This window comes from Nilaparvata lugens, chromosome 1 (assembly GCF_014356525.2).
Source record: "Nilaparvata lugens isolate BPH chromosome 1, ASM1435652v1, whole genome shotgun sequence".
In the NCBI taxonomy this organism is placed as follows: Eukaryota; Metazoa; Arthropoda; class Insecta; order Hemiptera; family Delphacidae; genus Nilaparvata; species Nilaparvata lugens.
Window position 1 is genome coordinate 32762882 of NC_052504.1, and position 27546 is coordinate 32790427.

General features: G+C 33.7%; 1 protein-coding gene across 1 annotated transcript in view; it reads left to right on the forward strand.

The window, feature by feature from the left end:
• LOC111055114 (serine/threonine-protein kinase mTOR) overlaps positions 1 to 27546 on the forward strand; it is a 69598-nt gene that overhangs the window by 10003 nt on the left and 32049 nt on the right. The window contains 13 exon segments of the mRNA XM_039426207.1: positions 345 to 652; positions 1668 to 1872; positions 3049 to 3259; positions 5159 to 5326; positions 10488 to 10721; positions 15125 to 15330; positions 16020 to 16226; positions 19608 to 19828; positions 23113 to 23258; positions 23589 to 23725; positions 24179 to 24376; positions 25559 to 25726; positions 26608 to 26799. Of these exon segments, the coding sequence (XP_039282141.1) occupies positions 345 to 652; positions 1668 to 1872; positions 3049 to 3259; positions 5159 to 5326; positions 10488 to 10721; positions 15125 to 15330; positions 16020 to 16226; positions 19608 to 19828; positions 23113 to 23258; positions 23589 to 23725; positions 24179 to 24376; positions 25559 to 25726; positions 26608 to 26799 (2601 nt within the window).

Sequence of the window (27546 nt, forward strand, 5' to 3'; positions counted from 1 at the left end):
TAGAATATTTATTTATCAATCTGTATTATTTTATGGCAAATAAATGAATTTGAATTTGAGTGATATTTAATAAAAAATAATGTATTCTAATTTACTAGGCTGGAATATATGACCAACAAAGTAGAGTGTAAAATTCATGAATAATACATAATAACTCATACATAATATAAATACTCATCCTATATTATTATTAGACGATTGCCTGTCTGACTAAACCATTATGAAATTGCTTATTTACTCTGAAATCCAACACCACGTCTCAATCATTAATCGACATTTATCAACATAATAAGTTCTACAAGTAATAACTTTATAACTAATAGGAGCATGATTTGTTTGCACAGGACTCGGTGAGCCTGCTGCCGCGACTGAAGTCGCCGCTGGTGAGCAAGTCGCGCAGCCACGTGAGCCTGGTGCGACGCGGCGTGGTGTCGGGCGCGACTGCGACTGCGGCCGCAGAGGGCAAGGAGCAGGCCTTCTACGAGAGTGCCGCCTGCCGCGCCCTGGTCGCCGACAACCTCTCCAAGATCTGCTACTCGGTGCTCAACCAGCGCCAGTCGCGCAGTCCGCACATCCAGCACACTTTGCTCACCATCCTGCCCCGCCTAGCCGCCTTCAACCGCGACAAGTTTGTGCAGCTCGTTTCCATCAGGTTTGTTCCATTACAATATAATAATCGTTGAATAATTACATTGGTACTCTATTCAATTATAAACGATTAAACTCTTCAGCAAAGTTAAGCTTGTGCGTTGGACAAGCTTAGCTTTGCTGATGCATGTATTTAAAATTCATCCAAAGGTGCATTTTCGTTTGTGCGTAAACTTCCGCAGTCGACGACGACAAGCATTGTTGACATTCATATTGTCAAAATTTCAAGTGTGCTAAAACAGCTGATCAAATAACTTTTCATTATTTGTGTTTATGATTCAAGAATCAAAACATTTCTAATTAACATATTGCCATTTAAAAGTATAAAAAAGTATTAACTCAACCTCCACCATTAAAACATAATCTTTCAGGTTATTTAGACAAAATTGAAATCCACCCAATCTGTGATCGGCACCCTGTCGTGGTCGACGACGGCATTTACGCATAAACGAAAACCCAGCTTTAAGCCTGAGCCAGAGTAGGTCCACTCACTTTCATCCTTCCCATTACTCACACAAGAGTCTGCATCATTCTTAGAAAAATCTCTTTACGTGCCTTTTTAAGCTATCTAAGTTGTATTTTCCCAGTGGATTGGTTGAACAATAACTGAATGAGAAATTAAGTACAGTTTTTATTCGACTTTGGGGAAGATTAAAGTTTTTGTTGCCAAATGAAAATAATTGTCGATGGGAGGTTTAAATTACAGATTTTTTCTTGATAGTAAGAGTTTATTCATGAATAATAATATCTTGATTCTTTGTTGATAATTTGATACCCCTTCGAATCATAGTAATATTACTGGCCCCACTTGATCAGTTGAATTTGAGTGATATTCGCGCGTATAGTTCAAGGAATTAGCTGTTGTTCAGTTCTTTGAAGGTATTTGAATTATTCTAAGAAACCGATTGTTACTTGAATGGGTAGCTTCTTATACATTTCTACCTGTTTTATCGTATTCAATCTTAATCATTATAAACAATTTTGGAGATACTAATAATGTCATGTTTTATTTATTTCAGACACTTTAACGCAAATAGTGATACTATGACAAGCTGCCTGATGGAGAGCATGAACTACCTGCTGGCGACACTGCAGGGCCGCGAGCGAGCCGATAGAGCTCTGGCGTTCACTACCATTGGTCTCATAGCTGTAGCTGTGGAACACCATATTCAGCCCTTTCTTCCCAAAATAATGGAGGCCATACGAACATCTCTCCCGGCCAAGGTTGGTAAATCGATAATTATCATAATATCCATCATATTAACATAACTATCACATTATCTGTTATAATAGATAATGTGTGGCATTATGAGTTTGACATAGATTCATTATTATGTATCTAGTTATGTCTGGCATAAATTCATTATTATGTACCGAATATCATTGTATAGATTCATCATTATCGATCAAACAAGATTCACATCGAAAATGAAGTTTTAAGTTTTCTTCTTAACTTGAGATTACTAATGCCGGCTGCACCCGCTACGGTCAATTCGAAGGCCTGCCTCCAGGAGCCTGGCCTGAAGAATGAAAATAATAGATAAGCCAACATCTTCAATCAATCCACTATAAAATTGCAGAACAATAAAGAGAATTTCATTCTTTAGAATAGGTAAACCCTAAAACTAAAATACTTTCGTGTAAATCTTATATGTTGATTTTCTAGATTTATAAATTCAATTCAGAAAAACAATTATTTATCGTTTTCTGTTTCCACATCAATTTTTTGGATTCAATATACCAATACTTTATATTGATTCCAGTATATGTAACAATCTATTCTTTAAAAATTTCTCTTATTTCAACTATAAGTCCATTTATTGAAAATAGTTTGAATTTCTACTCTTCCTGTGCATTGAAACTGGCTAACCACATGCTGAAAGTGTAAATTAAGACCAACCTGTATGAAATTGATACCATGCTATCCATCTAACCTCTAACGTATATTTCCAGTATTATTTGTTCAAACATCAATGATATACGCACACAATCATTAAATGATTGGAAATTGGAAAATATACAGACAGCCCTTAGTATTTAATTTCAGAATTTTTGTTAAGAAATTAGTCCAAAACGAACAAATCAAATTAAATTCTGATTTGCATTTTATTACATTTTTTTATCAGGTTTAATAATTAGACAATTATTGTCTTTCCTATTTATTAACTAATTCAGTGTTTATAAAATTCAAGGTACTTAAATATTTATTTGCAAATTCAGTTATGTTTTAGCTTCATCGTATTCTTCCATTAGCTAATTAAAATATCCCATACATCAAGGTCTTTACAATACAAATTTCTTCACAATACGAAGGTCATTATACAAATTTTGTATAATACGATGTACAGTACGATTTATAATTTAATGAAATTGTAATTATTGAATGATATTGTTGAACAGGAAACGCCGAGCAAGAAGCGCTTGTCAGGCCTGGAGCCGAGTGTGCTGGTGTGCGTGACGCTGCTCAGCCACGCGGTGAAACAGCTGATGCAGAACGACGTGCACCAGCTGTTGGAGCCCATGCTGGCCACTGGCCTCAGTCCCGCACTCACCACCGCACTCAGGGAGCTCGCCGCCAATATTCCTCAGCTCAAGCGCGACATCTCCGAAGGTCCGATTGAACAATCAATCTTTAATATAATTAAGGAAAGAATTGGCTTATACACGTACGGGATAGGAAATTCACGAATGAATGCAAGACGAATCATCACTGTGTGAACTACTGGACTGATTAACTTGAAATTTTGCATTTATATTCTTAGTCTACCGTGGATGGTTATAGGACTATTCTAAATTCTACAAGATTTCATTAGGTCAAGTTTCCAGTTTGTCAAGGTTTTAATTAGACCCTTGCGGAGCATGTGTTACCTGCTAGATTTCCTGGACCTTGTAAAGGACAGCAGCAGTTGGTTTGCCTAACTAACATACTTGGAACACTCAATAAGCTTCGGTTGACGTGTGAGGTTCTTTGAACCTTTGGATCTTTGAATCCGTTATATTTTATTTCAAAAACATAAACATAAACATACCTGCTAGTCATCAATAATTTAATTCAATTCAACACGAAATAAACAAAAGAAAACAAAACACAAAACAGTACAATCAAAATACATATGTCTAATAATACTAATACAAAAGAATAGGCTTCATGGTGGGGTGTGCTGAATAGAAAGAAAAGAGGAAAAATAACCAACTATGGTTTTCCATGTAATAGGCTGACAGAGGGTATAGAAGTAAGGAATGGAGGGTGAAGTGGAGCGAGCACCCGTGCAAACTGTCACCAGTCCTTGTCAGTAAAATCATTGCTTACAGTTCAAAGTGAATCTGACGATAGGTAGATTGGGGTGAGAGAAGGTTTGTTTTGTACCGTATTTTATTTCAGTCCAATCGTTTGGTGAAAAAGGGTCTCTAATGACATTAGAATAGATAGATTGTACGTTCAAAAATTTGGTCAAATATCTTTGACAAACTTCTATCAAAGTTTTGATTCCCTATTTGAGACCCGTGTACAATAGATCTATCAAAGATTGAGTTGTCTACTATGATAAAAAATTACCATTTTGATAATTTTCTTGTAAAAAAAATTCTTTTCAAATCTTGAAAGATTTAAACGATCTTTGATGACTATCAAAGATCGGCCATCAAAGATCTTTGATAATGTAATGGGGCTCTACATTAACTAATATAGGAACTTTATTTCTTATTCATTTAGGGTTATTTGTTACTCCAAATTCACCCAAAAAATGTTCATTGGAGAACATTAGATGCCGAGTTTTGGTTTCCCGGTGTTTCGGGGTCCATCCAGTACCTCCGTAAACAAAGCCGTAGTGCATTCGTGTGACGTCAGCAAAGGTAGGGCTCCTAGACCATTAAAAACTAGCTGATATAGATCAGCTGAAATCTACGAATTTTTATTGGTGTAGGAGCCCTACCTGTGCTTGCGTCATCAGAATGCACTACGGCTTTGTTTATGGAGGTAGTGGTCCATCACAATGTTTTCGAGCAAATTTGGATTCTTCTAGACGAACCTTCATATTCCTAACTGAAGCTAAAAGTTGTTCTCAAATGACCGAACTGAAATATTTGGAGAAGAAAGGATTTATCCATCTATTCCATATTGTACAATTATTGAATTTTACTCAAAACTAAACCATAGATTAATTATTTGTGTCCCAATCTTACAATTTTTTGCATAAAACTCCAATAGAAAAGATATTTTTGAAAATTCAAATGAAATGAAAATGATAATAATTATCTCTTATGATTTTTTTCGAACTTGAGATGTGTGCATGAGCAATAATTTAGAATAATTGATAGAACACTAATACTTGTCTCTGCCTACTCGAGTCAAGCTGGTTCGAATTAATTGAAGAGGTTAGTTACCTTCTCCAGATGAAGACTAAGATGGAGTATATTATTCTGTTCTGGTATGAATAGATATATGACTAGGATAGTATATTCGTATTAAAACTTTCAGATTTATTTCAACTTTGCCTATTCTGTATTGCAGGCCTTCTGAAAATGCTGTCTCAAGTTCTAATGCAGAAGCATTTGCGCCACCCGGGGATGCCAACTCACATTCCGTCTGCGTCGTCGTCTCTCCACATGCCAGTCGATGCTCAAGATGTCCCTTCAATTGTTCTGGCCCTCAGGATCCTTGGAAGCTTCAATTTTGACGGTAAAAATATGTTTGAAATAGAATCGCTTAGTACTAGTAGTATCCTATTGGTTCCCCTCTATCATTTGCAATCGTAAAACTTTTTATTATGCAATTTGTATAGTATTTTGACGATAATTGAAATGCATATTAAACATATTTCCCCATAGTTAAATCCTTATAGTGAAGTTATCGTTTTAATTCAAGTTAGTTTATTCTCATTCTTGTCACATGATGCTGTTGGTTTTCACACTTTTTAATTGCATAAACTATGCAATTTTGTTTGACATTGTAAGATTATTCAAATGCGTATTGAAAATACTCGTTTTTCCACCAGGTAGAAGTCATAGTAAATCTGAAGTTCAAATCATTCAAATGAGTCTAGTTTCATGTTAACCACATATTTCTATATTGATGGAGTAAGCTCAAACAGCAAATTAATTATTCGTCAAACTATTTCAAAAATTTCAGATTTAACATTATTTACAAAAAGTCATTAATAGAATTTTTTTTTTACATTCTTCAAATTTAAAATAGAAGTTCATAAAACATGAATAGAAGATCATAAAAATGAATGCTCATCGTAGATTTGTAGAGCTTTGTTTTCTCTTCAATTTGATGTATTATTTCACTACTTAATGTTTTTCTTCTATTGTTATAGCAGATTCAATGTGGGGGTGAAATTTTAATTTTCTAACGATTGCTCACTTGACAATGAAATTTGAGTCTGGAAAATCTGGTACACAATTTTTGACTTTGTAGCTTAATGAAGACTAGTTGGGAGGTAAACATAGCAAAAATACGCATCTCTAGCTAGCCCGTCTATTGAAGGTGTGGAACTGCTAAGTTGACACTTGTTGCAAAGGTGAAAATTTCACCCCCCCCCCACATTGAGTCTGCTATAACAATAGAAGGAAAACATTAAGTAGTGAAATAATACATCAAATTGAAGAGAAAACAAAGCTCTACAAATCTACGATCAGCATGGATTTTTCCCATCGATATTCAAAAAGTTATAAGAGCAAAAATAGCAAAAAATTGAAGGAAAATGTGTTTTTTTTTCAAAAATGTTACATCTTTTACAGTGGATATCTCGAAAAGTGAAAGAGATATAGAAAAAGTTGTCAGATCAACATTGTAGGAAATTATGTAAGCTTTAATCTCTTATAGAATAGTTATGTCTGTAAAATGCATAATTTTCGAGTTATATGCGAGAAACCAAAAAATGGTACCTTTGAAACACCCCCCACCCACTCAGCACAAGGGGTAGGGGTAGGGGACTTTTGATATGTTTACCTCCTCACTACCCTAAACAGAACTGCGGGGTCAAAAATTGTCTTCCAAACTTTTCTCTCTTTAACACGTCGTTGACTGGGCTATACTATTTTTTATAAAACTATTGTATCAACTCTCCAACGAGGAAGTAATCAACCATAATAATTTTGCTTCCATTTGTAACACTATAACAGTATCAGATTGATGAGCATTCCAACTATTTAACAATTTGATCAGATGATAAGATGAATAATGATCAACTTCTGTAAAAATCGTGCTTACATGAAATATTTTTACTACGGTACCTATATTAACATTAGTATTTTACAACCAGTAAATTTTACTACCTATATTACTATTTTTACAACCATTGGACCAAAGAATTTATAAAGATTTGAATGCGTCTCGAGCATGGAAAGCATGTCTTTCTTCTCTATAGTGAGGTCCACATTATAATGGCAGTGAAGAAAGATAGGAGAACAACGTTGCCAAGTCTCTCCATTTTGCAACTGAGTGTACACAGCTGTTACTAAATTCATCCCATTAAATTTGATCTAAAAATAATTATCATTTCCTCAATAAAATAATCAATTTAATGTCAAATTAATCAAGAAAATATTACATTTTTTCATAATTTGATTAAAAAATTTGCTTCCATAACTGAGATCAGATTTTTATTTTTATACAAACCTGAAATGGCGGCTAATTTAAAAAGCTGTGATACACCAATCTGAATTTCAAAACAACAGAAATTTAGTTATTTGGTAGGTATTCTATTCCAATTTCTTTCAAAAATTATAGAAGAATATAAATGCTTTTTAAAATAAGTAATTTCATTGGAAATAATTCTGAAATAAACTTTCAATTATTATTTATACCGGTACAAGTAGGTCTAACCTAAACGTGTAGGCTAACTGAAGCATGGATAAAGTCTAGGATGGTTAGTTATCAACTTTTAAAATGCCATTTCAGGTATTTTAATTTGTGTTTCTCATACGGTGATGCCTAAAAATTATTTCATTATTTCAAAAACTTCAGATTTAACATTATTTACAAAAAGTCATTAATAGTAATTTTTTTTACATTCTTCAAATTTAAAATAGAAGTTCATAAAACATGAATAGAAGATCATAAAAATGAATGCTCATCGTAGATTTGTAGAGCTTTGTTTTCTCTTCAATTTGATGTATTATTTCACTACTTAATGCTTTTCTTCTATTGTTATAGCAGATTCAATGTGGGGGGTGAAATTTTAATTTTCTAACGATTGCTCACTTGACAATGAAATTTGAGTCTGGAAAATCTGGTACACAATTTTTGACTTTGTAGCTTAATGAAGACTAGTTGGGAGGTAAACATAGCAAAAATACGCATCTCTAGCCCGTCTATTGAAGGTGTGGAACTGCTAAGTTGACACTTGTTGCAGATGTGAAAATTTCACCCCCCCCCCACATTGAGTCTGCTATAACAATAGAAGGAAAACATTAAGTAGTGAAATAATACATCAAATTGAAGAGAAAACAAAGCTCTACAAATCTACGATGAGCATTGATTTTTACGATGCATTGTTGAAGAGTTGTAGGCCCTGAAACATCAAACAATAGGATTAAAAGCTGTTTTTTTAAACAATTTTACACTTTTAAGAGAGAAAAAAATAAATTCGTATGGCTTTTGTTGGTGGGGAGTTCCCTTTCGGGAATGTTCCACCGCCTGAATATATAATTTAAGCCGTCAATGGGCCTTACGACTGTCATACTTCAGCCATAATTAACATTAATTTTAAGAGAGAATATCTCGAAAACTGTTTGAGATATCACAAATCACAACAGAACAAATATTGTAGAGAATTTATCAAGCTTCATTTCTGAATAGTTAGTCATGTCGGTTGAACGCATTTTTCTCAAGATATGAGCGTGTAAGCAAAACATTGAAAAATGCAACTTTTAAACCACCCTCATCCCTTTAGCACAAGGGGTAGGGATGGGAACTTTTGATATGTTCACCCCCTAACTGGTCCCAACAAAGCTGCGTCAAAAATTGTGTTTACAACATTCTCTCCAAATTCCTTTGTCAATTGGTCTATTTTTGCAAAACTGAAGATCTCACACTCAACACTGAAGCTGCTGCAACAGTCGTGGGAATGTGCGTAAATATGTGAAATTTAGGATTTGATGCTCTGCAAGATCATGATCAGCATGGATTTTTCCCATCGATATTCAAAAAGTTATAAGAGCAAAAATAGCAAAAAATTGAAGGAAAATGTGTTTTTTTTTCAAAATGTTACATCTTTTACAGTGGATATCTCGAAAAGTGAAAGAGATATAGAAAAAGTTGTCAGATCAATATTGTAGGAAATTATGTAAGCTTTAATCTCTTATAGAATAGTTATGTCTGTAAAATGCATAATTTTCGAGCTATATGCGAGAAACCAAAAAATGGTACCTTTGAAACACCCCCCACCCACTCAGCACAAGGGGTAGGGGTGGGGACTTTTGATATGTTTACCTCCTCACTACCCTAAACAGAACTGCGGGGTCAAAAATTGTCTTCCAAACTTTTCTCTCTTTAACACGTCGTTGACTGGGCTATACTATTTTTTATAAAACTATTGTATCAACTCTCCAACGAGGAAGTAATCAACCATAATAATTTTGCTTCCATTTGTAACACTATAACAGTATCAGATTGATGAGCATTCCAACTATTTAACAATTTGATCAGATGATAAGATGAATAATGATCAACTACTGTAAAAATCGTGCTTACATGAAATATTTTTACTACGGTACCTATATTAACATTAGTATTTTACAACCAGTAAATTTTACTACCTGTATTACTATTTTTACAACCATTGGACCAAAGAATTTATAAAGATTTGAATGCGTCTCGAGCATGGAAAGCATGTCTTTCTTCTCTATAGTGAGGTCCACATTATAATGGCAGTGAAGAAAGATAGGAGAACGACGTTGCCAAGTCTCTCCATTTTGCAACTGAGTGTACACAGCTGTTACTAAATTCATCCATTAAATTGATCTAAAAATAATTATCATTTCCTCAATAAAATAATCAATTTAATGTCAAATTAATCAAGAAAATATTACATTTTTTCATAATTTATTTTTATACAAACCTGAAATTGCGGCTAATTTAAAAAGCTGTGATACACCAATCTGAATTTCAAAACAACAGAAATTTAGTTATTTGGTAGGTATTCTCTTCCAATTTCTTTCAAAAATTATAGAAGAATATAAATGCTTTTTAAAATAAGTAATTTCATTGGAAATAATTCTGAAATAAACTTTCAATTATTATTTATACCGGTACAAGTAGGTCTAACCTAAACGTGTAGGCTAACTGAAGCATGGATAAAGTCTAGGATGGTTAGTTATCAACTTTTAAAATGCCATTTCAGGTATTTTAGTTTGTGTTTCTCATACGGTGATGCCTAAAAATTATTTCATTGTTTCAAAAATACATTTTAAAATCAGTTATACGACTTGTGTACTAAAGTATTTTGATAGAATGAAGAAAAAGAATGGCGGCTGAGAATTGTTAGTCTATTTTTGTACAGTCACTGACAAAAGTAAAAATAAAATATTCTGGCAAACTGACAACATTGCAAAGCGAAAGAGAGATAGCGCTATCTGTTTTGTTGTATGATAGGAAAGGACAGCAAAAGTATTGTCAATTGTACACTGCCATTATAACGTGGACCTCACTATAGTACAATTTCTCTTTCTCAAAAATTTCTTCTCAAGAATAGGGTGCTAAATTCCAAAATTGCACTTTTAAATTGATACAGGTGAAATGTGATTAATAATGATAGAAATACTCGATGTATATTGATGCATTTATGTGCAAACATTGTATTGATTGATTGATTGATGTGATGTGATGTTGGTAGGTCACTCACTACTGCAGTTTGTGCGTCGCTGTGCCGAGCACTTTTTGACCAGCGAGCAGCAGGAGGTGCGCCTGGAGGCGGTGCGCACATGCAGCCGCCTGCTGCGACTGGCCATCGAGAGCCAGGCCAGGGGCGGCACTGGAGGTGGGGGCAGCAGTCAACACTCGCACACCGTCACCAACACGGTAGCTGACGTGCTCAGCAAGCTGCTTGTCGTCGGCATCACCGATACAGGTCAATACGACTAACATATTGATAAAGGCATTTCTAAATTTACAATACTGCTGGTATTCAGTACCATGAATATTTCAGTATCTATTGTATTGGAAAGACTTACAGTTACAAAAGCACAAAATATATTTAGTTTACACGTTCTTAAAAATCTAAAAAAACTATTATATTTCTCCATGAAATTAATTTATCATGTTAATGTGTTTAACTATACATTTATCTATAATGTATATTATATTGATGAACTTATTTGTTAATTATTTAAATTTATTTTTTCGTTTATAGGCTGTTTGTTCATTAATTCTTTTGTTTATTTGTATGGTTACAAGTGGAAGAATATTACAGAATCTAACATCTAAAAGAGATTTTCAAAATTCTAAAAAATTGCATTAAACTCCTAATATGATAGATCATATTCTATCAGGAATGAAGAGTTGACCAGTCATCTTGAATTCACAACATTTGAATGGAAATTTAAATAGGATTAATACAGTCATTGATCTTCAGCAATAGTAAAGTACTTTCAAGAATCATATTCAAGTATAAATCACCTTCGACATGAATTTGTTCGTTTTCAATTCATTATGATTGTCTTGTTTTTGGAATAGATAGTGAATAGACACGGCCATTGCTTGGATGAATTCTTCCCATTTTATAGGCCAATTTACACTTTCGTAAGTGTGAACTCATGTTCACAAAAAGAATGTTTTCATTCTCAAAAAAAGAATGTTAAATTACCTACACATCAATAATTTCCTAGAGAAAAATCAGTTTGGTTTTCAGCATGGAAAGTCTACAACTGATGCAGTTATCCTCCTAACTAAATTGAAAACTTCAACTCTAAACAAAAAACTTTGGCTGTATTCTTAGATCTAGCAAAAGCGTTTGATACTGTCCCTCATAGCATTTTATTGAAGAAATTAAATAATTGTGGGATAAGAGGCTTATGTATGAACTTCTGAAAAGCTACCTTCAGGACAGAAAACAAACATTAAACTTGAATGGTACATCAGTTACAGATCAATCATCTAGTTTTGGTCTACCGCAGGGTACAGTTCTGTCCCCGGTATTATTTTTGATCTACTTGAACGATGCTCTAAAATTAAAAATACCACATTGTACCCAAATTTCATTTGCTGATGATACAGCCTTAGTTTTTTCGGGTGAATCCTGGCGCCAAGTATACCAATCTGCGAATGAGGGTTTAAAAATTATGAAGAATTGGATGGATAATCATATTCTAACTGTTAACTTGAAAAAAACAAAGTATATCACTTTTTCTCCGACACTAGCAGGTCAACCTGAGGACTCATTGCATTTGAAAATGCACTCTGATCCTCACTGCTTGAATGATGGGTTGAACTGTTTGTGCCAACAAATTGAAAAAGTTAATTCTATAAAATATTTGGGAGTGATGGTGGATAGATATTTGAAATGGGATACTCATATGAATTACCTATCTTCTAAACTTAAATTTCTTATTTATAGTTTCTACAAAGTAAATCAATTGAAAGACCTGGATGTAAAAAGATCAATTTATTTTGCGTATGCCCACTCGCTGTTTCAATATGCGATTGAAGCTTGGGGTGGTGCATATGATTGTCACTTTAATAAAGTCTTCACACTACAAAAGCATCTTATAAGGGCAGCACTTGGTAAACCAAGACGATACCCAAGCAAGAAACTTTTTGAAGAATTAAGTGTTCCCACACTAAGACAGATGTATGTAACTAGGATTGTTTTGCACTTAAATAAGAATAGAAGTAATCTAGAAATTAGAAATATACCGTACCAAACTCGTTCATTAGCATTAAATAATTTCAATATCAACTTAATAAAACTAGTAGTTTGTTGACACCAATTCACCTATCTTTGCAATATATTTTCAAACAAAATTCCGATAAAACTAATTAATTCAAAAATTACTAAAGCACTTATCAAGGAAATAAATGTATGGGTTGAGCAGAATATATATTTTACAATGCCTAAATGTTAATAAATCTATTCATGATTCTTATGAGTTTTGAATGTCTTTCTACCTTTGTATTATTTATGAAAATTGATTAAGCACTGGGATGTGCTCACAACTGAAAATTTCATTTTTTATTGTATTCTTCTTCATTAGTTTGCATTTAGAAGATTTAAATGTAGGCTGTATGACTTGTTTTTGGTTATCACCTGTATAATTGGTTTTAACACGAAATTATTCAATTCTTATCATTGTATTATTTATAATTGTATATTATTACATAGGTATATATTTTTTCCATTTTTACTTTCCTTGCCCTACTACCATAGGTAAGGAAAGTATGCTTTCCAAAAAAAATTAAGGTACCCCAATTTCAAGTTTTCTATACGTTTCAAGGTCCCCTGAGTCCAAAAAACATGATTTTTGGGTATTGGTCTGTGTGTGTGTATGTGTATGTGTGTGTGTGTGTGTGTTGTGTGTGTGTGTGTATGTGTGTGTATGTGTGTGTGTGTGTGTGGTGTGTGTGTGTGTATGTGTGTGTGTGTGTGGTGTGTGTGTGTGTGTGTTGTGTGTGTGTGTGTGTGTGTGTGTGTGTGTGTGTGTGTGTGGTGTGTGTGTGTGTATGTGTGTATGTCTGTGAACACGATAACTCCATCCTAATTAACCGATTGACTTGAAATTTTAAACTTAAGGTCCTTATACCATGAGGACCGACAATAAGAAATTCAATAAAATTCAATTCAAGATGGCGGAAAAAATGGCGGATAATTACTAAAAAACCATGATTTTCACGTTTTTCTCGAAAATGGCTCTAACGATTTTCTTCAAATTTATACCATGGATAGCTATTCATAAGCCTATCAACTGGCATGAGTCTCATTTCTGGGAAAATTCAGGAGCTCCGTAATATTCTTGAGAAAAATGGCGGATAAACTAAAAAGCCATGTTTTTCACGGTTTTCTCGAAAACGGCTCTAACGATTTTCTTCAAATTTATACCATGGATAAACTATTTATAAGCCCTATCAACTGACATGAGTCTTTTTCCTGTGGTACTAATGGGGGGTCCACCCAATCCTTGAGAAATGGACTTTGTAACCTCCTTCTCGTGCATGAGGTAGGTAGGAACACGGTTTTTACTTTTTCTTCTTCCATATACCGTGGGTAGGTAGAGCAGTTTATAAAAAGAACACAGCCATAGTCAAGATATTTCATCTGTAGAACAGCTGTTTTGACGAATTTCAAAAAAAAAAACATCGAATTTCACAATATTTACATAAAGGAAAAAGTACCCTGAAAACAATTGTATATTGATGCATTTATGTGCAAACATTGTATTGATTGATTGATTGATGTGATGTGATGTTGGTAGGTCACTCACTACTGCAGTTTGTGCGTCGCTGTGCCGAGCACTTTTTGACCAGCGAGCAGCAGGAGGTGCGCCTGGAGGCGGTGCGCACATGCAGCCGCCTGCTGCGACTGGCCATCGAGAGCCAGGCCAGGGGCGGCACTGGAGGTGGGGGCAGCAGTCAACACTCGCACACCGTCACCAACACGGTAGCTGACGTGCTCAGCAAGCTGCTTGTCGTCGGCATCACCGATACAGGTCAATACGACTAACATATTGATAAAGGCATTTCTAAATTTACAATACTGCTGGTATTCAGTACCATGAATATTTCAGTATCTATTGTATTGGAAAGACTTACAGTTACAAAAGCACAAAATATATTTAGTTTACACGTTCTTAAAAATCTAAAAAACTATTATATTTCTCCATGAAATTAATTTATCATGTTAATGTGTTTAACTATACATTTATCTATAATTTATTATTATATTGATAAACTTATTTGTTCATTATTTAAATTCAATTTTTTCGTTTATAGGCTGTTTGTTCATTAATTCTTTTGTTTATTTGTATGGTTACAAGTGGAAGAATATTACAGAATCTAACATCTAAAAGAGATTTTCAAAGTTCTAAAAAATTGCATTAAACTCCACATAGATCATATTCTATCAGGAATGAAGAGTTGACCAGTCATCTTGAATTCACAACATTTGAATGGAAATTTAAAATAGGATTAATACAGTCATTGATCTACAGCAATAGTAAAGTACTTTCAAGAATCATATTCAAGTATAAATCACCTTCAACATGAATTTGTTCGTTTTCAATTCATTATGATTGTCTTGTTTTTGGAATAGATAGTGAATAGACACGGCCATTGTTTGGATGAATTCTTCCCATTTTATAGGCCAATTTACACTTTCGTGAGTGTGAACTCATGTAACACATTTTAATTAGCCTATTAATATGAAATTCTTGTTATAAAATGTCTCTTGATTTATATATCAATAAATTCATAGCTCTTATACTTTCACGTACAATAATTTAGTGAATGATTGATTCTTAACCAGATTCTGTTCTATTGCAGATGCTGATGTGCGATTCTGGGTGATGGCATCGTTGGATGAGACCTTTGATCAGCAGCTGGCTCAGGCTGAGAACTTGAGTGCTCTATTCGTTGCAATGAACGACGAAGTCTTCGAAATCCGAGAAATGGCCGTCTGCACCATCAGTCGTCTGTCTTCTTTTAATCCGGCTTACGTGATGCCGTCTCTTCGAAAGACTCTTGTCCAGGTTGGTTATTACTTATTAGTTCACTTTATTTAGGCTAATGAAAATCTTGTTTGTTTGTAATAGCTTTCCTAAAGACTCATAAGATAATGCATAAGTTTCAAATAATTCCTTAATACAAAAAATAACTAAAACTATAGTAAGGTCCACGTTATAATGGAAGTGGAAAAAGAAAAGGAGACAGCGTTGCCGATTCTCTGCCTTCCCACTGTCTTCTATAGAGTATAACTGATACCGGTACATCTGATACAATATTAACTCTATTCGTGCGTAAGTTGATCAATTATATTTTCTTCGTCATCACAATATATTTTTCAATGATCAAATAATACATTTTCATAATTGAGATTTATTATTTCGTTAATGAATTATTTTTCTACACTGTTAATAATCTGGCAACTTTGCGGAGTTGGATAGTACTAATTGCTGTGTCGAATGATAGACAAGGTTGACAACACCAATGTTAATCAAATACTGCCATTATAACGGGGACCTCACTATAATGAGAACTAAATGAATTTGTTTGTAATAGCTTCCTAGAGACTCATCAAAGAGTAGGAATTCAAAGCATTCTTCTACACTAAAAACTAAGACCAATGATAACTAATTGAATTTGATTCGTTAATATGATAACACATGAAATTTTAATGGATAAAACATGAAATTTTAACGATTTCCGTTATTGTTTGCAGTTTCTAACCGAACTTGAGTATAGTGGTATGGGACGAAACAAAGAGCAAAGTGCCAGGATGTTGGATCACTTGGTGTTGAACGCTCCACGGCTGGTTCGACCCTACATGGAGCCTATACTCAAAGTGCTTGTGCCAAAGTTGAAGGAACCGGAGCCCAATCCCAGTGTTGTAATCAGTGTTCTCACAGCTATTGGAGATCTGGCTGAGGTATGTTGAATAAATAATGGATAAATTCCACATTGTGTTTTCAATTGAATAAGCATACGACGTTTGCTTGGATATGACTGTGGTGAGTGATGATGAATGCCTGGCAAAATGGAAATCGAACCCACGACTATAGCAGTGAATGCAAAATTGAGTTGAGTCGCTCCAGGCTTCAACGTGCTCAGAATTCAATAATTTCATTCAAGGTTTGTATTTTTTAATACAATAAACGGATAAATTTTCAATATCAGGTGAGTTGAAGCTCCAATTACATCTCATGGACAGGAAAACTGATATTTATGGTCTTGTTGTGTTCAGACAACAGAGCAGTTCAAACCCATCTTTACTGTTAAAGAAATTCAATGTCTTGCTCTTGATTATCAATCTTAGTTGCTTTCACTATGAGTCTAGACAAACATAATGTATACTTTTCATCCATGTGTATCGATTTTATGGTGAAAATGCTGTAATAAATTTCATTCCCAGCTCATTCGCAAAGTAACGCGTAATTCAAATTCAAATTTTATTTATTCAAACTCACAATATTTACAATCAGAATCAATAAGAAAAACAAAAACACACAGCTCAGTAGGTTAAAAAATAATTAATACAATAAATACTGGTATGTTTTATTAGAAAGAAATTCGTGAATTGGAAAAAAAATTACTACTTGTCGGAAGTATACAATACTCCACGTTTGCAAGTAGGAATGAATATCACTTTAATTAATTTTAAATTTATGAATAAATGGAAAAAGAAGAAGAAGAAGAGAGAAAGAAAAGACTAGCAACCATTCACTCTCACATTCACTCTTCTTGCAATTCATTCTAATCCATTATCTCATCTTATTCAATCTTCTTGGATTTGCCATGAACATCTGCATTCAGATTTCCTTGCGAATTCCCCATCAAATTATTACAACTTGAAAATTCACACTTTCCTTGTCCGTCTGCTAACATTGATATGAAGTGTGAAGTCTCTTCTGTACCTCCAGTAAACTTTGAATCTCTTAATGTCTGTTCTTTTCTGTAATAAAAAATAACCCTTTTTTACTTTCCTTGCCCTACTACCATAGGTAAGGAAAGTATTGCTTTCCAAAAAAATTAAGGTACCCCAATTTCAAGTTTTCTATACGTTTCAAGGTCCCCTGAGTCCAAAAACATGATTTTTGGGTGTTGGTCTGTGTGTGTGTGTGTGTGTATGTGTGTGTGTGTGTGTGTGTGTGTGTGTGTGTGTGTGTGTGTATGTGTGTGTGTGTGTGTGTGTGTGTGTGTATGTGTGTATGTCTGTGAACACGATAACTCCATTCCTAATCAACCGATTGACTTGAAATTTTAAACTTAAGGTCCTTATACCATGAGGATCCGACAATAAGAAATTCAATAAAATTCAATTCAAGATGGCGGAAAAAATGGCGGATAATTACTAAAAAACCATGTTTTTCTCCCTCAGGAAAATTGTTGCCCTCGGCTTCGCCTCGGGCTTCAAACTTTTCCCACAGGGAGAAAAAGTCGTAATTTTCACTCTAGATATACAAATAACTATTTCTACACTGTTAATAATCTGGCAACTTTGCGGAGTTGGGAAGGATAGTACTAATTGCTGTGTCGAATGATAGACAAGGTTGACAACACCAATGTTAATCAAATACTGCCATTATAACGGGGACCTCACTATAATGAGAACTAAATGATTTTGTTTGTAATAGCTTCCTTGAGACTCATCAAAGAGTAGGAATTCAAAGCATTCTTCTACACTAAAAACTAAGACCAATGATAACTAATTGAATTTGATTCGTTAATATGATAAAACATGAAATTTTAATGGATAAAACATGAAATTTTAACGATTTCCGTTATTGTTTGCAGTTTCTAACCGAACTTGAGTATAGTGGTATGGGACGAAACAAAGAGCAAAGTGCCAGGATGTTGGATCATTTAGTGTTGAACGCTCCCCGGCTGGTTCGACCCTACATGGAGCCTATACTCAAAGTGCTTGTGCCAAAGTTGAAGGAACCGGAGCCCAATCCCAGTGTTGTAATCAGTGTTCTCACAGCTATTGGAGATCTGGCTGAGGTATGTTGAATAAATAATGGATAAATTCCACATTGTGTTTTCAATTGAATAAGCATACGACGTTTGCTTGGATATGACTGTGGTGAGTGATGATGAATGCCTGGCAAAATGGAAATCGAACCCACGACTATAGCAGTGAATGCAAAATTGAGTTGAGTCGCTCCAGGTTTCAACGTGCTCAGAATTCAATAATTTCATTCACGGTTTGTATTTTTTAATACAATAAACGGATACATTTTCAATATCATGTGAGTTGAAACTCCAATTACATCTCATGGACAGGAAAACTGATATTTATGGTCGTGTTGTGTTCAGACAACAGAGTAGTTCAAACCCATCTTTACTGTTAATTAGAAATTCAATGTCTTGCTCTTGATTATCAATCTTAGTTGCTTTCACTATGAGTCTAGACAAACATAATTTATACTTTTCATCCATGTGTATCGATTTTATGGTGAAAATGCTGTAATAAATTTCATTCCCAGCTCATTCGCAAAGTAACGCGTAATTCAAATTCAAATTTTATTTATTCAAACTCACAATATTTACAATCAGAATCAATAAGATAAACAAAAACACACAGCTCAGTAGGTTAAAAAATAATTAATACAATAAATACTGGTATGTTTTATTAGAAAGAAATTCGTGAATTGGAATAAAAAATACTACTTGTTGGAAGTATACAATACTCCACGTTTGCAAGTAGGAATGAATATCACTTTAATTAATTTTAAATTTATGAATAAATGGAGAAAGAAGAAGAAGAAGAGAGAAAGAAAAGACTAGCAACCATTCACTCTCACATTCACTCTTCTTGCAATTCATTCTAATCCATTATCTCATCTTATTCAATCTTCTTGGATTTGCCATGAGCATCTGCATTCAGATTTCCTTGCGAATTCCCCATCAAATTATTACAACTTGAAAATTCACACTTTCCTTGTCCGTCTGCTAACATTGATATGAAGTGTGAAGTCTCTTCTGTAACTCCAGTAAACTTTGAATCTCTTAATGTCTGTTCTTTTCTGTAATAAAAAATAACCCTTTTTTGGATCTAGTTATTATCGCATATGAAAATTCATCTGCTTTTCATATTCCAACTTTATTATCAAATAACTTATTGAATATCATCATCGTGAGTCTTACGCTGATCATCAAATCATTATTTATATATAGTGGCTGATTCATTACAGGAGGCCCATCCATCGACGGCTTGAAATACATATTTGTGCCAGGTGGGACCTTCCCGTAACGGACTCCTCACCAACAAAATGCCGCACGAATTTAATCATCAAATTCTATTTCTAAGGTGAATGGACAAGAGATGCAGCCTTGGATTGGTGAGCTGCTGACCATCCTACTGGAGATGCTGGGAGACGCCTCGTCGCCGGACAAGCGCGGCGTGGCGCTGTGGGCTCTCGGCCAACTGGTCGGCTTCACCGGGTTCGTCGTCAAGCCCTACAACCAGTATCCCGCTCTCCTCGACACGCTCATCAACTTCCTCAAAACTGAACAACGGATTGTTATCAGGTAGCTCAATGTAAACTCTACATTATTTCCAGTAGACATTTTGATTTCCTCTACTATTCAAAGCTTGTAAAATTTTGAATTATACAATGTAAATTAATGATTTGCGACTTATACCGAACAGTACCAACCTTCCAAATTATACTCTGGGATCAGCTCTTTGAATTGAATAGCTGCTTCGATTTGAAACCTAGGAGGGCGAAGCTAGGGCGCAGCCGGCCTTCTCTTTCACTCAACTCGCTTTGTTCAGTAAATGTGACTAGCTGATTCAATGTACGTAGTTCTACAACAACAAAAATTCAGTGTCACAAAGCCTACATTCAGCTATGCCCGGTTGTATCAAGCCAGCATTACAACATCTCTTGAGTATGTAGGCTAAAATGTTGATAAATAACATAGTCATTTCACACTAGTTTAGTGTAACAGATTTAAAATTAGCTCAGTTTTTTGAATTGCGTTTCGATTGTTGGGAAAAATATGGTTTATATACCTACTGAGTGAGTCATATGTATGGGTACACTTCAATAAATTGGACACTGTTGTAGATATAATACTGTAACTTTCAGGATAAGTCAAATATTCTACCTTTTCACGTACAACTGAATTCCAACCCCTCATAAGGGGGTGACTTAGGAGTTGTAACTCGAATATTTTTAATGTAAACACCCATCGTGTGGTACATCATTCTCAAGGCCTTTCTCGTTTCTAAAACAAGAAAGGTGACATCAATAAAAATGTTCTATGATACTTCTATCCAAAATGGCGGCTGATTGAACTTTTAGTTTTTAAATAAATAATTGATAAAGTTCAATCAGCCGCCATTTTGGATAAAGTATCTTAGAACATCTTTATTGATGTCATCTTTCTCGTTTTGAAAAGGCCTTTAAAATGATGTATCACACAATGGGTGTTTAAATGCAAAATATTTGAGTTAAAACCACTCATTTCTTTAAAAACTAAAACTCCAATCAGTCGCCATTTTGGATACAAGTATCATATAGTGAGGTCCACCTTATAATGGCAGTGTACGATTGACAATACTGTTGCTGTCCTTTTCTATCATACAGAAAGCGCTATCTCTCTCTAGCTTTGCAATGTCGTCCGTTTGCCAGAATATTTTATTTTTACTTTTGACAGTGACTGCACAAAAGTAAACAAACAATTCTCGGCCGCCATTTTTTTTCTTCATTCTATCAAAATACTTTAGTACACAAGTCGTATAACTGATTTTAAAATGTATTTTTGAAACAATGAAATAATTTTTAGACATCACCGTATGAGAAACACAAATTAAAATACCTGAAATGACATTTTAAAAGTTAATAACTAACCTTAAACCTTATTCATACTTCAGTTAGCCTACACGTTTAGGTTAGACCTACTTGTACCGGTATAAATAATAATTGAAAGTTTATTTCAGAATTATTTCCATTGAAATTACTTATTTTAAATTTTAAAATTATTTTCAAAAGAAATTGGAATAGAATACCTATCAAATAACTTAATTTATTTATCACAGCTTTTTAAATTAGCCGCCATTTCAGGTTTGTATAAAAATAAAAATCTGATCTCAGTTATGGAAGCAAATTTTTGAACCAAATTATTAAAAAATATATTTTCTTGATTAATTTGACATTAAATTGATTATTTTATTAAGGAAATGATAATTATTATTTGATCAAATTTAATGGGATGAATTAAGTAACAGCTGTGTACATTCAGTGGCAAAATCCTTATCATAATGAACAGATTCACATTCTAGAACGCTTGCAAAACAAATTTTTGAGATGCATGTATTATAAAAAGCACAGGGTTTTCTGTCCCTTTGATTACCCAACCAACTCCCTCAGAAGTATGTTCAATATTAAATCACTGAAAGTAAGACGTGATGTTAAATTACTTGTTTTTCTGTACAATCTGTTAAATAATAAAATTGATTCTTCCTACCTGCTTTCTAAAATTAACATATATATAAATACCATTGCACGACGTTCTGGATTTTCATTTCATATTTCTCGCTCCAGAACGGTAAGACATTATAACTTTCCTTTAAGTAGAGCTCAAAGAATTTTCAATACTTATTCAGAGCACTTGGACATCTTCTGGTTCTCCCTCTCCAAATTCCGAAGGATTTCATATGATTTGGTCTTGTAGTATGTGGTCCATCATTTCGTGATTTGCGCTTGCATTTCTTTTATTCAATTATCCTCATAAAGGCTAGTGGTAGTACATTACACAGACACTTTTCCTCTTGTCTATATACTAGTAATGATTATAGTTTACTGAAGTATGTGTGCATTTTTCTTATTGAATTCAGTTAATGTATTTTTATTATTCTATATAAGACTGTATATTTCTTCTATTTTTCGTCTTATTTCATTCTCTTAATTTTATAATTAGCTATTTTTATAATTTATTATTTTCTCATATTTTCTATCTTCTTTTATTGAAAATTGTATTATGTTGGAAATTATTGTATAGTGTGGAGGAGGCAAAATGGGGTTTTTACCTGTTGTCTCCATGAATAAATAAATAAATAAATAAATAAATTAAATTAAAATGGAGAGACTTGGCAACGTTTTTCTCCCATCTTTCTTCACTGCCATTATAACGTGGACCTCACTATAGAACATTTTTATCGATGCCATCTTCCTTATTTTAGAAAGGCCTTTAAAATGATGTACCACACAATGGGGGTTTACATTTAAAATATTCGAGTTACAACCCCTAAGTCACCCCCTTATGAGGGGTTGGAATTCAGTTTTGCGTGAAAAGGTAGAATATTTGACCAATAACTTATCCTGAAAGTTACAGTATTTTATCTACAACAGTCTTCAACTTATTAAAAGGTTCCCATATATATGACTCGCTCTGTATATCATCCCAATATTATGTTTTCAGTATTCGTGAGTTTGTTGTACTTATGCAATGAACCCAACCAAAGTGTACTCCAATCAGTTATGTGATGTTGTCAATGTGTATTTTTTTTGTATTATTTATATCAATTTGCTTAACCATGCATGACATACTACAATTTTCATCTAAAATTTAAAATGGCTGTATTTTAAAGGTTGGTACGTGAAACTTCTACAAATTTTTATCATAGAGACCGCTCAAACAGCTTGTGATGGTTGAACAGAAAGAAAACTTCATTATCTTATATCAAGGTATAGAAAACCCTCATTTTTTGCTCACTGTTTGAAATTGTTTTGTGTTTTAAAATAAAATAGGATAGAATGCTTGTATTATTGGCTTAGTACGTTTATCGATCTTTTGTTCTTAAACAGGCGCGAGACAATACGTGTTCTGGGATTGCTTGGTGCTTTGGATCCATACAAACACAAGATGAACCTTGGACAAATCGATTCTCAGATCGATTCTACGGGACTTCTGTCTATGACTGATGGAAAATCTGATGCGGAATCTAGTCTTGGTGAGAGGCATCATACTATTTATAGCTGAATAATTCTAGCACGATAAAGTGAAAATTTTCTCGCTGACACTTTATTGATTACATCTTATTATATTTATAATTTTTCGATTTCTGAATTTCAGATTTTTTTTGCTTTTCCTATTAAACATATTAACTCCTATTGAGAAGGATTAGAGACTTACCATGAAGAAGCGTGAAGCGGTGTGCATCTTACAATTAGTTTTGATAATCAATTCTCTATGAAAGAGACTTCATGATCACCATTGCTAACTCAATTATCCATGAATAAAATAAATTTGTCTCAATTTAAGATGTATAATTAATTTCCAGATCTGACCACCAGTGAAATGCTCGTAAACATGAGTACATCTACACTTGAAGAGTACTATCCAGCTGTAGCTATTGGTACATTAATGAAAATCATCAGGGATCCAACTTTGTCACAACATCATACAATGGTAGTTCAGGTAAGATTCATACTCAAATTCAAATTTATTTCACACTCATAAATACATTTACAGAAATCTAATAAAGTTAAGCATGACAATACAATTCAACTAAGATTTAATAATAGATGGTAAGTGAAAAAACCCACTGGCATAAGATGGCTCTTGTTCGCCAGTGATAATTAAATTCCATAACGCTCTAAATTTCATAACGCATTGATGTCGACTTTCTATTTTAGTTTTTCCAATTCTCACAAATTCAGGATTATGTTGCGACGTTGGGACTACATTCATTAACATCAAATCATTTTTAATTATTGCATTATTTTCTATCGTTTCAATACTTTAGCAGAATAGTCCCATTTTCAAATTAAAAATCAAGTTACACTTTTTACTTTACTATACAAACTCAAAAATTACAATTGTAATCCGATCTAACTTGAACGCTGTTTAATGACTGTTTCTAATTTTCAGGCCGTAACTTTCATCTTCAAATCGCTAGGAATAAAATGCGTGCCATACATCCCGCAAGTGATGCCATCTTTCTTGAACGTCATCCGGACGGCTGACATCAACTTCCGAGAGTTTCTATTTCAGCAGCTGGCAGTTCTCATTGCCATAGTGAAGCAGCATATTCGCAATTATCTTGATGACATTTTTACCCTCATAAAGGTAAACTTTATTGCAGTTTATAGTTATCTCCAGTTTGAATTCCCTGTGCAATAATTTTTTATGAATATAATCCTCCAATAAACTTTGCACTCACCTCTTGAAATGTTTATTCATGAAAATTTTAACCATTTAACCACGGTTATAAGTATCCTGTTGTCGTCTTGCGATTCGCAGTGGTGTACGCAAGCCTTATGAATATTCTTACCCTAATAGCACGCATCATTCTTTCTTCTTTGCTGCAAAGAACAACAATATTTTGTTCATCTTCATTGCAGTATTATTTACTGATGAAAGATAGAAATGAAATCTATGGAATTTATTCATTGCAAAAGAAAACATTTTACAGTTTGTATGATTAACACAGTATGAATAAGAGAAATTAAGAAATTATAAGATATGAAATTGTAAAAGTACAAACTACTGTAAAAAGAAAAGAAACAAATGCATATAGAACTATACTTATGATATATTCAGTCTATGTCCAGTCTGGATTGCTTTATTTTCTGTTTATCAATAAATAATCTGTATTGCATATCCATACTTCTTCGCTAATGAAATAAAACTTTAATTTTTTAAACACTTATAAAGCACAGTGAAAATGCACTTACTATTAGTAGTGACAATAGTTTCGACCTGGTGTGGGTCATCATCAGACTGTAGAAACTTACTCTAATAACAAGGTTATGTATGCATAGGTATGGATACATCTCGTTGATATTAGAGTAAGTTTCTAGTCTGATCCATACCAGGTCGAAACGATCGTCACTACTAATAATAATTTTCACGTAATAAGTGTTTTTTAAATTCAATAAATAATAATTTGATACCTGTCTCATCAGTCCAATCTCATCAAAGAGTAAATGGTTTCTTGCATAATAAGTATATTCGCTTATGTGCTTATTTTAGTTTAATTGGCTTTCGCCATTTATTCCTACGATCAATCATGATTGAAAAGATTAGTTTGGTTAAGTCATCGATTCAAGTGAAGCCTTCTGAAATTCAATATCTATAGAAATAAATATAATTCCATCGAGTGGTAAGATTCATTCATTATTTTAATGGCACTGATACTTTAATTATAACCGAGTAGATACCCAATTAATGATTCTGAACTTTTCTTAACAAATACTTGATTTTCAGCACATATTGTTCACAAATGTTTTATTTTTGTGTGCATTGCAGGAGTTTTGGACCATAAATAGCCCTCTGCAGAGTACATTGATTCTGTTGGTTGAGCACATAGCAGTGGCATTAGGAGCAGAATTCAAAATTTATTTATCGCTGCTAGTTCCTCATATACTCAGGGTGTTGGCTCACGATACAAGTAAAGACAGGATGGTTACTGTCAAGGTAAGTTCTCTTCTTCGTCATTTTGAAAAATGAATTGATTGATAAACATATATAATATTTTGATGCATCCATAAATTATACATCCTTTCGTATGCTCTATTTCTTCAATAAATTAATCCTGACTAAAAAATTGGTCTTTTCTAAATATATTATGATAGATAGATTCTAGTGGAGATGAATAATCTGGAAGTCACTATTGTATTGAGTTGAAAGATTCATTCTTTCATCTTTGTATTTCATGAATATTACGAGAAGTTGAAAGAGGTTGGGTGTTGGAAGCTGTAAGTACCATCCTATTACTTTAGTATTTCACTGTTATTTTCAGTGATAGGAATATTATTGTCACTTTTCTGTATAGGGCTACTTATAATATAAATAGAAATAAAAATAAAAATCTCAGTAACTTTTTTTATTTAATAAAATAATTCAAAAAAGGGTACTGAGATTTTTATTTTTATTTCTATTTAGGAATATTATTATTTGTATTTTTAATACTGGACTATCAGTGAAATAAATTTGAATAAAATGAATTATGTGAATTGAGTGAATGCAACAGAAACTTCCATAAATAAGATATATTGAATTATTTTCAAAAAAACTCCATAGCTTAGAGAAAATAGTTAATTTGTTTTATAAAACAATAACAAACACTGACTTGTATGTCACAGCAAATGTCTAACGCATTTGTCGGTAAGTTCTGATTTTAAAACATCCCCAATCAAGGAAAACTCAATTTTTCAATATTAAACTTTCCAAAAAAATTGTCGCTTTTCCTATAATGATTTTCATTCACATTTTTCCAGCATTGTCTTTTCAAGAACACGCTTCAAAGGGACAAACTTGACTAGAAAAGGAAATTGTGAATTATTGTTGTGTTTCAGCTGTTGAGCGCCCTGCAGAAGTTCGGCAGCAACCTGGACGATTACCTGCACCTGGTGCTTCCCCCGATTGTGCGGCTGTTTGATGCCAACGACTGCTCAGTGGCGGTGAGTCGCATGGCCATGGAGACCATCGACCACCTCTCCGAGACACTGGACTTCACTGATTTCGCATCACGCATCATACATCCCCTGGTAAGTGATATTTATTATGGTTGTGGCATCAATCGAAACGAGCGACGATTGTACTTGTACCGTGCTATGATTGGACCCCCTACATTCTCAAGCCCAAGTATGGCATCGTCATGAATTATCAATTTCAAGTATGGCATCATCATGAATTAGATTTCTCTATATTTTGGATATAAAATTCAAATCAATCAAAAAACAATATTCGTTCTATTTTGATTTCCTATTTGTTGGAACGATGAAATAACTTATAAAACTGACTTTAGTGGTTTGTTTATGTATACATGTGCTTTTAGGTAACCCCATAAAACTTATTATTGGCCCTTACTTTTTCCGAGAAAACGGTCTAACCGGCACTGTCAATACGGATCGTTACCCAACGATGCTGCGTGTTTTTTTTCTGCCAAAATTGAGAAGGCGACGTATCAACGTCAATACTGTATGGTTCCAACAAGATGGGGCGACATGCCATTAATCGAGAGCAGCTATAGAATTTCTAAGGCAGACCTTCCCTGGACGCCTCATTTAATTTTTTTAGATTTTTGCTGCAGCTGTAATACAGTAGTAGATTCAGTAGTATCAATTAAATTTTTATAAAATCAAATTTATTACTTTCTGTTCCATTTTCACATATTTCAATGAAATTTTGCCAAAGTTATTCAGAATAGTTGATTCAAGTAATAAAGAAAAATCATACTTTTGTTGAAATCGGAGATCAAACTATTTTATCTTGGAATTTCTAAATCCACTAGA